Genomic DNA, 11716 nt, shown 5'->3' on the forward strand with positions numbered 1-11716 from the left:
TGTCTAACTTTAAAAAAAATAGCAGATATAAAGTATTTTTTTTAAGTCCGAAGAATTTTCTAAGTTATATGCTAGAGTTATCGTAAATGCATGTATTCAGAAAAGAGACTTAAAAATGATGGTCTGCTATGGCGTGTAAAACGTTGAATTATTAATCTTTTTTGTTATTCTTTTTCTAAGACATATCATCCCTATTCGATAAAATGTGATTCCTATTCGATAAGTTGTTATTCTAATGCGAAAAATGTGCATTTATCATTTCTATTCGAAAATTTGTTATTCCTATTTGATAATTTTGTCATTCTTATTCTATAATTTTGTCATTCCTATTCGATAATTTTCTCATTCTTATTCTATAATTAAATGAGTTATATTCGATAAACATGTTATTTCTATTGAAAAACACATCATTCCTATTCAAAAACACACGATTCCTTTTAAAATATATAACAATATCATTTTGTTTTTCTTATTTGATAAATTGATCATTCTTATGCGACGTTGCTGAATATAAGAATAAGAAAACATCGCATAGGAATAATAAAATTATCGAATAAGAATAACAAGATTATCGAACAGGAATTTTACGTTTTCGAATTGGAATAAATAGTTAATTGTATATAAATCATGTATTATCGAATAAGAATGATAAAATTATCGAATAGGAATCACATGTTATCGAATATGACTGACAAGTTATCGAACAGGCCTAGGAAACATATTTTTGAATATGAATGACATGTTATCGAATAAGAAACATGTTTTTGAATATACATGTAAATGATACATTTTGAAATTATATACGAATCATATTTCTTTCAATAGGAATAATAATTTATGGAATAGAAATGACAAATTATCGAATAGGAATCACAATTTTTCGAATAGGAATGATATTTTTTAGAATAAGAATAATAAATTCTTTGAATAGAAAAAACAAAAAAGTATAATGAAGCAACGTTTTACACGCCATAGTCTGTGATATAATTTTTTTTTAACAAAAAAATTGTTAAATTTAAGCTAAAATTTGGGCTATTTTTCCTGGACTTTCACAATATTTACTCTGTTTGTCACAATACGATATGACGAAAGTCTTGGATTATGCTGTACATACTTTGAAACACAGGGCCCAGTAACTTACCATGTTTGATTTTACGTAATCACTATGTAACATAAAGGTATTAATATTCCTTTTTGTACACATATTAATCACGTAATATCAAGTAAAGTATGTTACTGGTCCTGCATGTGCTTTGAAATAGAAAATAGATCATTTTCTTCCAGGAAAACTCCCGCCACAAAATATAGTTTCTAACTACATGTAAGTGCTTTTTTGTGGAAATTTGAACGTGGGTTTTTAGTTCAATATAGTTAAATTGGCATTGTAGAATCCAAACATGTAATATTTAAAATATATGATGCAAATTTTTTATCTAAAGGTTGAGACAAAATTCTGCTTAAAAATTCAGTGTCGAACCTCCTTAAGAAGAGGAATCAACTGATAATTTTATATCAAAGTCAAAAATGATTTCTTTTGATTGTTCAGATCTCTATCGATTTTAGGTGAAAAGGATGACAAAAGAATTGCACAAGTCTTCTGCATAAAAGGAAGCACGCAGGTCTCCGAATTTGACATGAACTGGCCAAAAGGAGATTACTGTATCCTAAAATATGGCAGTTGCCCAGATGGTATGACATATTTTCCTTATTAAAACACACACTGTTTTTGAATAAATGATAAAGTAATGTCTTGAAATTCTCAGGTTAAAATTCAGACAAAGCACATGGTGGGTATTACCGTTGGCAGGGGATGCTTACTCCTTCATGGCACCTGATTCCATCTCTGATGTTTGTAGAGATCCATGTTTGCTCTGCTCACAATTTGTATTGTTTTCAATGGACTTCTGAGCATGGTTACTGATCGTTATCTTCATAATTCATGAATTCTACGAAGAAACAGTTTCATAATGGCAAATGCCGGACAATCATTTTCTTTATGTGATTTTCTTTATCCAGGCTTTTCCTATGGATCCATAGGATGGGATGACGAAGACCCTGGAGATAGAAATCAACAACATGGAACTCTACCTGATGGAAGGTTTGACAGCAATACCAAGATTGACTACTGCTGCAGGTTAATATTAATAACCTACATAAGCTCCATCATTTTTAGTCGAATTTTACTAGTATTTATTTGGTCCAAGGTGAAGCCCATCTTGTTTGAATGTAAAAATTATTCTGTATTTATGCATGGATATATTGTTTAAAAAAAATTTTGAAGATATGCGTGCATGGTCTATAACTTTGCATATTTTCGAAGAAAAAAATGCAGATTTTCACATATACTATTATTTTGTTTTCTCACTTGCGTGTGTAATGCAGATAGCTCTACTATGATATTTTTTTTAGAAAGTAATTCTTTTAAAAACTTGATTTTTTTTACTTACATTGCATCGTCAAAAATATGAACAAATAAGACTTTATTATATACTTTAGTGAATGATTTTCCTATTTCATTTGATGAAATTTTGAAAATAAATTTTAATACTTTTAAGGATTTGTAGTCAAAATAAATAAGTTAATTTGTATCAGTTATTTTTATATATAAATGTCTGTATATTTTGATGATATTTGTCTTAAATTTTTTTTCATTATTAAAAGTATAAGAAATCGTACATCGCTCACTTTTCAAATCAAGTTCTAGGATTGGAATTTTTTATTTGCAGACGGCAGATTCTTTTTAATATGCTAGTACTTAGCAACATGAAAACTTTTTAAAGCAACTAAAAATCTATACCATGTACAATGTTTATGGAACATTTAGAGAATACAAGTTTTCTAACAATCAAAATTAAGATTATTATATGAACATTGATTAACAATTTACCAAGTAATCATCCATTAAGATGTTCTCTATGAGATTTGTCTTTTTTTTCATTATATAAGGAGTGACGGGCTTCCAACAGAAGAAATTGTTTTGCCAAAAGACAAACCATTTATATTGCTACGTCATAAGCGTGGGTGTCAAGAGGTCGTGGGGATGAATGTAAGAGAGGAAACCATTTCGTGGGATACAGAAGATGTACACAACCAAGACATTCGATCCGGTGACCACCCTTATGAGGATGGCGGTGAAAATATAAGACTGCATTTCTGTTACTATTCTCCCAAAACTTCTGTGACATCCGTGGTGGGCTAATGTTGTGTTGTGAACATATTCTTGCATAAATGAAAAAAAATATCTTCTGTTATTATACCAGGATTTTCAAAAGCAAGTTCGGATACTAGTATATTGTGACCAGAGTTATTATCATGGTCCAGCTGCCGTCTGTCACACTATCATTCAGTTTCTTCCTCAAACGCCTCTAACATTTTAGCAGTATCCAATTCAATTCAATTCGTCTTGTAGATGTGCAATAAGGTTTAGAAATATTTATGTTCATAATCGGGCCAATAACGACGTTCTCTTCACAGGCCGCACTTGACGAATTGTTGGTGCAAATACCCCCACCTTCTGATACTTTTTTTTAGACACAGTCACTTACACTGTAGCAAATAAACATGAATTCCTAGCCTATCATACCAATACTTCGTTAATTGATATCATTTTCCGTGTTTTGTTAAGTTTTAGAGACCGTCATTTTTACGGTATACATATAAAAATACTATTATATCGCACGTAAAGGGACAATCTCTTTAACTTGACAAAAACGGAAAATGATATCAAATATCGAAGTATTGGTGTGATAGACTAGGAATTCATGCATATTTGCTAAAGTTATAGTGTGCAAAAAGTTTCTCAGAAGGAAGGGGGAGGGGTACACCAACCGTTCGCCGGGTCACAGTGCCTGCATTGGTTCTTCTACGAAAACTTGATTCCAAGAACTCCCCTTACATTTTAAGCAGTAGCCAAATCATCGGGTGACGAGTAAGTCTGCAAAAAAGCTTTGGAATTTTCATGTACAGTAGGTGTGTTTTGTTAGATGTGCAATGATTACTCTGGAGGTAAAGTTAAGTGAAAAACGATGTTTCATTAGAAAATCTAGTTTAAAACCAGTTTGTGGAACAAATGAACAGTTTACAAAACTGGTTCAAAATAAAACCAGTTTTTGAGAAACTTTTTTGAGATAAACGGTGTTTCATAAGAAAATTCAGTTCCCAGAACTCCGCTTGCATTTTACGCAGTAGAGATCATCGGGTAGGATATGATTGGTGATGTCCTTTAGATTTGCACAAATGGAATTTTCCCTTACACCTTGGGGACCAAAAAAAATGCAAAAAGCTATTTTCTATATTTCCTCTTACATTCAATTTTTATTTTACATGTTTTATTGTTCTATACTGTACGGTCATACTGATGACAAAATGATCCGAGAAATATATTTTAAAACTCCCGCCAATGCACATTATACCACTTCCGGAGCTACAAACGTGTTTACATTGGAGATTTACCCCCCTTTGAGAAATGGCTGTATGTCACCTGTAGAGATTCCAAAGAACGAAATTTACCACGTTGGTTATGTAACAAAATATTGGTAATGTACATAATTGATTTGTTATAAAATCAGATTAGTTCGATTCTTTGATAAACAAATAGTGTCAAAAGCAAGCGCATTTAAAAAGAATCTCGAATTACCTCTATTAAACAGTGCCAAGTGTTATGTTATTTTACCAGAATTATTATTAATTTCTTCTCTCAGTATCAAGCATGTTAAGTGTTTAAAGTGAAGTCAATAAAACAACCCGCGATGTCATAATTACTTCGAGATTTGACATCATTAAATCACATGTACGTAACATATGGTTATCAGGTTATAATTATTTTCCATCATATTTTATTGAATTCTATTCTCTATGAACAGAAATGACAGAAGGAATTTTATTGCGCCATGGCTAGTGGACAAGGCCCGAGTAATCGAGCACCAAGACCAGTCAGTGTGTCCAAGGACGAAGATTACGCCAGACGGCTACAAGAAGAAGAGAATGCAGCAGCTTTAGAGGTTTGTAATGATGTATTTAATCTCCTGACTCTCAAATCAGAGGGAATATGAAACAGTTACTGTATTTATGTGCTATTAAGAGATGGTTCTTATGTCATTGTATTATTATAGTGTAAATATACACATAAAAATCACTTCAAAATATCTCAAGTAAAAAAAATATTGCTGACCTTGTACATAAGGTTTATATTGATAAACGTACAAAGAAAAGTTATACATGTAGCTGAAATTAATACTTTTCTTTCAGGAAGATGAACAATTAGCTAGAAGAATGCATAGACACATAAACATTATGCCGGGACCTGTGATGAGGCTGAGGGGGGAGGAGGCACACCCTCCTCCAGCACCCCCTCTCCGATCCATGACCCCCATAACACAACTGTTTGCAGATTTAGTTGTCCATGCAAGCAGGGGTAGCCAAAGACAGAATCAGACAAATGCTTTGTCAGTAAGTGTTCTTTCACGAAAAACAGACATATGGTCTCTTTTTAAAAAGATCATTTAATAGCTTTAATATTAATAATATATCAATTAATATTAAGTTCTAGCTGTTTTAAATTTGAGACCTTTTTAGTTTTTATTGCTTCTAGAAACTTAAAATTACCCCATGACTGTAAATTTAATAAATAATACTTAAGTTTTGATCAATTTTGAAAATTCTAAATTCATTGCTTTGATTTATGATTTTAAAATAAAATATTAAGTTTATAATTTCTATTGTTGAATACAAGGAGAGTGAGGAAGAAGATGATTCTGACTCTGACACAGATACCACGGTAGAGGAAAACTCCCCTAATGCCTCCCCTGTAGTACCAGCCACCCGTGGTCAGAGAGGGAGAGGAGGGAGGGGGACAGCAAACGCCAGGAGATCTGTTCATGGCATTAGACCAACAGAAACTGATGTGGTTGTCACACCTGCCCCCTCTGTGGCTTCCACTCGAAGAGGTAATTCTGAGAAAATGAAAATATAACATATATTAATATGATTTTTTTTTCATTTTATAGTGCACACATTTTATAAAGCTGTCACCAGATTTCTGGAAAGGGGGGTGTAGAGAAAGGTTAAGAAAGAATACTCCATCTCCTAAGGCCAAAATTTTTCTCCTAAGGCCAAAATTTTTTGTAAATGGGTACCAATTTACTTGTGAGTTCTGGTGCATTCTGGAAGTCTTTTTTCCTAAATTAAGTAAAACTATCTAGCAGCATTAATTTAAACAGATCAATAATGAATTTATTTTATTTCCAAAATAATATTTTTTGAGATTATTTTTTAAATGGGATGTGATCACACTCTCCTGATGAAAGTTTTGTCATAGTTGCAAATCACCTAAAGTACATGCAATTAAAAATGAAAAATGACTGAAATAGATTAAAGTGGAATATTTTTTTCATTGTTATGCTTTGAAGTAAAGGGAATCCAACAAAACATGCCTACTATCTGTATATCAGTCCATTGCTTTTAAGTCTGTACACTTATTTTTAAAAAAAATTATTAGCTGACAAGGGACCATAATTGATATACATCTTATCTCAGATCTCTCCAATACTTGTTGTGAAATAGTCACATATTTTGCAATTTTGGATGTTAATTTTAAATATCTCTGACAAGAGGTTGAACCCTCTAGCCAATCCAATAGGTGATAATATTTCCTTATAAGTACATGTACTTTAAAGGGGGAACACGAGGGAGAAGCCGAGGCAGAGCCCCAAGGAGAGGGAGAGGTACAGGCAGAATAACAGTGACGAGGAGGGATGCCTCGGACACCCCCTCAGGAGTACCTCAAACAATGGAAGCTAGTGGTATGTAATAGGACATTCTTCTCAGGAGTATCTAAAACAATGGAAGTTAGTAGTATGTATAATAGGACATTTCCTCAGGTGTACCTCAAACAATGGAAGCTAGTAGTATGTAATAAGACATTTCCCTCAGGTGTATCTCAAACAATGGAAGCTAGTAGTATGTAATAAGACATTTCCCTCAGGTGTATCTCAAACAATGGAAGCTAGTGGTATGTAATAAGACATTTCCCTCAGGTGTATCTCAAACAATGGAAGCTAGTGGTATGTAATAGGACATTCTTCTCAGGAGTACCTCAAACAATGAAAGCTAGTGGTATGTAATAGGACATTCTTTTCAGGAGTACCTCAAACAATGAAAGCTAGTAGTATGTAATAAGACATTTCCCTCAGGTGTATCTCAAACAATGGAAGCTAGTGGTATGTAGTAAGACATTCCCCTTAGGAGTACCTCAAACAATGAAAGCTAGTGATATGTAATAGGGGGACATTCCCCTCAGGTGTATCTCAAACAATAGAAGCTAGTGGTATGTAGTAATACATTCCCCTCACGTGTATCTCAAACAATGAAAGCTAGTGGTATGTAATAGGGCATTTCCCTCAAGTGAACCTTAAACAATGGAAGCTAGTGATATATAGTAAGACCTTCTCAATAGGTGTACCTCAAATACTGGAAGCTAGTGGTATGTAATAAGACATTCCCCTCAGGAGTACCTCCAACAATAGAACCTAGTGGTATGTGGTAAGACATTCCCCTCGGGTGTACCTCAAACAATGAAAGCTAGTGGTATGTAATAGGGAATTTCCCTCAAGTGAACTTTAAACAATGGAAGCTAGTAGTATGTAATAAGACATTCCCCTCATGTGTACCTCAAACAATGGAAGCTAGTGGTGTGTAATTCGGCATTGTTTATGATTTTCTGAATGATGTGTTGTCATTAACAGGATTTGATAATATAAACTCTGAAAAACTATTGATTTATCAATGTGTCAAATATTTACCAAGCTATTAAATGCTCTTCAGGATAATTTGCTCCTATTGCAAATTTGACTATATTCTCTACCTTCCCAGCTAATTATTCACAGTTTTAGTTCAATAATAAAATACCCGCAATTCTTTAAAAAAAATGAATTGAATCAAAGCATTTTACTTTGACAATTTATTGAACCTATCCATGACAGTCCTGGTGATAATTAATTAATACATTATCAAGATGAGAAAAATAGTTCACTCTCCAGCTATGTTTAATCATAATAAAAAAATTTTGTCGTTAAAGCTCCACCATTGTCTATGGCACTGAACCGTCCAGAACTCCCCAGAGGAGAAACAGAACCAGAGATAATGCTGTTGAATGGAAGGCAGAGCAACTCTAATGCTGAGGATCGGTTTATTCATATAATGGTAAGAGAATTCTTTAAGTTTCATTGGAAATGAAATGTATGAATTTGTTGAAAATAAAACTTTGATAATCACCAGATTTCACCCATTTTAGTAAAAAATTTGACTTGGTACTACAGTCAAAGATGATAGATTTAAAAAATTAATACAAATACACATCCTGCTTTAAGGTGCATTTTGCAAAGATGTTAAATTTTTCTGTAGAGAGATCCTATGTTGTTGATTTTGTTTTTGATGGGGCGTAGACCAGAACTACTTGTTCCAGATGATGTGGATCCAAATGATTATGAAGTATGTAATTTATTTGAAAAGCATACTAAGAAAGAATACTAAGTTTGTAAAAGTGACTAAAATTTTCTACTCATTATTCTACTCGTTATTCACCTGTCATTTTAAACCATTATATCTTTCAATCCATCTAAATTATTGCTGGCAATATTTCAAAATAGTATATTGGAAAAAAGAATTTATAATTTTGATAGTCTCTGTGGGAACTGGCTGAAAGAATTGGTGAAGTGAAAAATCGGGGGATGGAGGAGAAGGAAATTAAGGCCCTTCCTGTGAAGACGTACACCTCTAAAACACAAATCTACACTGAGGATCACGAGGGCCCTGGGTGTCGTGTGTGTCTATCTTCATACAAAAGTGGGGATAAACTCTGCACTTTACCATGTAAACATGACTACCATGCTGCTTGTGTCAAAGAATGGCTGAAGGTAATTATTTTGTTTAAAAAAAAATGAAATTTGTTAATGTCATATGCCAGAAAAAAAATGGAAACAGATTTTGAATTTTACTACTTATTAACTCCCCCCCCCCCCCCCCTTTTTAAAAAGGGAGCATATTTATACATGTACCTGTCAGTGAGATGGTTGATAGACTAAGTGTTGTCTGCTCAATATCTTGAGAACCCTTTGCTTGACAGACATCAAATTTGGTGCACTGGTACCCCCTGAAGGGAAGATGACCTCTGTTGAGTTTGAGGTCACAAGGTCAAAAAAGGTCATGAGTCAAACTGATCTAGACATAGGAAGATCTTGTACCCTTAATATCATAAGAACCATTTGCTTGACAATCATCAAACTTTGTACACTGGTCAAAAGTCAAGAGTCAAACTACTCTAGACATAGGGAGATCCAGTCCCCTCAATATCTTGAGAATCCTTTGCTTGAGAGACATTAAACTTAGTACATTGGTTGCCCTTAAGGAGTAGATGGCCCTTTTAGTTTTGAGGTCACAATGTCAAAGGTCAAGGGTAAAACTGGAAAAATGAAGATACTGACCATTCAAAGAAACCTTTGCTTGACAAACATCAAAATTGTTGATTGCTCTGTGTCGGGCAATATTTCATCCCTTGGAGGCTAACATAATCAATATTGCCCTTAACCCCAGTCAATATTTGTGTAGTGTTTCTAATTAATGAAAATTTTTAGAAATGTTCATCATACATGTATTTGCGTTCCTACTTGAGGGTTTAGCAATCAAAATTTTCTATGTAGACAGCTTGACTTGCACTCATCTGGACTGTAAAATATCACTGTTGGTTGAATCTTTTACAGAGAAATGCAAACTGTCCAATATGTCGACATGATATGAAACCAAGTTAAAAAGAGAAAACTTAGGGCATTCACAGCACACAAGGAAGGATTGCAGAATGTAATGTTGAATGTATAAATTTGATGAATGAAGAAATAGTGCTTAAACTTTTATACATACAGAAAACTCTGCATTTCAATATTTTCTAGGGTAGATATGTTTTATTATACATTGAACTACTTTTTTTAGAATTATTATTTTTTTAAAAATATAATTGTTAAAAATAATGAAATTGAATCATTAATTATGGAATTATTGATTTACAAAATTCCAGTATATAAACTAAATCAACATTTCCTTCTAAGATTTCCACTTTGCCAACATTCCATTCCAAAAGAATACTGATTTCCACCACGCCAATGTTCCACATTCTTTTTTTTCCTATCGAATTAATACTTCACATTCATAATGACAAATTTTTGTGATTCATCCCTTGCACAAACTAATATATATGTTAATGTTTTTACAAGTCTGTGTGAGGTAAACAGTCATAAAGCCTTGACCTCACACCGTAATGTGATGTACATGTATAAACATGTACATATGAATCTTTACCAAGAGATTTAAGCCACATAAAATTAAAACAAGGGTCCTCAGGTCCATGTGCATTTGTTTTGAGGTAGTCCTATTGCAATTTTTTTTTTATTTTCAGTTTGTAATGAAAGTAATGCATAAATCAATCAGCTGGGAGAAAAAACTCCAATCTCATTTCCTCCTTCACTTTGCCCACCAAATAAATGCTTATATCCTCTCTCTCTTTCTCACTCAATCTCCCATTATTCACTATTGACCTTTTAATCATCATTTCAGAAATTTCCAAGTTCAGCTTTTGGCAGTCTCAGAGTCAGGTTCCTTTCACACTTATCTTAGTCTGGTTCATCTAATTCTTTCTCTCCATACACTTCCTCTGTTATAGCACACAACCACAAAGGATGCATCTCATTCTTTTCTTTCATTTTAGACTTCTATGCACCAATGCATTGAAGCTTTCAAGCACTTAGATCACTATGTGACAAAGTGGCTTTGTGAAGTTCCAATAAATTCAAGACCTTGTTGATACAGGTTTTCTTTGGCTTTCAGTCAAACAAAATGTCATGCTTCAAGTTTTGGTCATTAAATTTAATCAATGTGCTGAGTTTAAAATTACCTCCTCAACACGAAAAAACCAAGTTACTGGTACACCATGTTGCATGTTCATTCTTGGGCACTCATTACTATGGCAAAGGTCAAAATATCCAAGGTAAACTTCTAATGCATTTTCAGCATAACATGGCAAATCCAGCCAATGCTTCATCACTAGGTAATGCACCTCAACAGTCAATCTCCACTATAACTGTGGTCACCCTTTAACTGTTCTGTTCTCAGTCACACCTTCCTCAGCAGTCACTGTTCAGTTGCCTGTCTCCTCTTCCTCAGCAGTCACTGTTCAGTTACCTGTCTCCTCTTCATCGGCAGTCACTGTTCAGTTGCCTGTCTCTTCTTCCTCAGTCATTCTAAGGGGGAAAGACTCCCTTTTGGTTTACAAGTGCCTTGAGGACTAGGGGATTAATTTTATGTGGCTTTATAAATTTTCGTTTTGATTTTCATGAATCATTGACGTTTAGCTCTATTGGTCCAAAACATGAGATTATGTGATGGTAAAGTGTCCATTTTTGGACAGGTATGTCTGTTTGTCTGTAGACAGTGTTTCGAAGTGCAAATCCTTCTACAGTTTTTATCAAGTTTCTTTGTCCAGAAGTAGGGTTCATCAAGACATACAATTCCATTTATATTTTATTTTATTTTGATGAACTGTGTTGAATTATGTAGTTAAGGAAATCAAAAGACATCGAGTTTGAAATCTTAGATCATCATACATTAGTTTTCATTCTCAGCTATATACACAGTATTTATAGTTATACACATATATATAATTGCTGTGATC

At 33.5% G+C, this 11716-nt stretch overlaps 2 protein-coding genes across 4 annotated transcripts in view; both read left to right on the top strand.

The window, feature by feature from the left end:
• LOC133197381 (uncharacterized) overlaps positions 1-3202 on the top strand; it is a 127240-nt gene extending 124038 nt beyond the window's left edge. For both annotated transcript variants that reach the window (XM_061333385.1, XM_061333384.1), the window contains exons 8-10: positions 1564-1689; positions 2017-2134; positions 2947-3202. In XM_061333385.1, coding sequence (XP_061189369.1) covers positions 1564-1689; positions 2017-2134; positions 2947-3199 — 497 coding nt within the window. In that variant the 3' untranslated portion in view covers positions 3200-3202. The remainder of the gene's footprint in view (positions 1-1563; positions 1690-2016; positions 2135-2946) is intronic.
• Positions 3203-4425: 1223 nt separating this feature from the next.
• On the top strand, positions 4426-9952 carry LOC133196436 (uncharacterized). Of its 2 annotated transcripts, none has more exons than XM_061332330.1 (9): positions 4426-4535; positions 4863-5000; positions 5248-5454; positions 5741-5945; positions 6675-6800; positions 8075-8199; positions 8401-8487; positions 8679-8912; positions 9756-9952. In XM_061332330.1, exons 2-9 carry the CDS (start codon positions 4890-4892, stop codon positions 9801-9803), a joined length of 1143 nt encoding a protein of 380 aa, XP_061188314.1. In that variant the 5' UTR covers positions 4426-4535; positions 4863-4889; the 3' UTR covers positions 9804-9952. The 2 variants fall into 2 exon arrangements, with proteins under 2 accessions (XP_061188314.1, XP_061188313.1); XM_061332329.1 differs by having other exon boundaries at positions 5248-5448; positions 5732-5945.
• Positions 9953-11716: the final 1764 nt, after the last annotated feature.

This window comes from Saccostrea echinata, unplaced genomic scaffold (assembly GCF_033153115.1).
Source record: "Saccostrea echinata isolate AGI-Se365-2 ecotype Australia unplaced genomic scaffold, CSIRO_AGI_Sech_v1 ptg000030l, whole genome shotgun sequence".
NCBI lineage: Eukaryota > Metazoa > Mollusca > Bivalvia > Ostreida > Ostreidae > Saccostrea > Saccostrea echinata.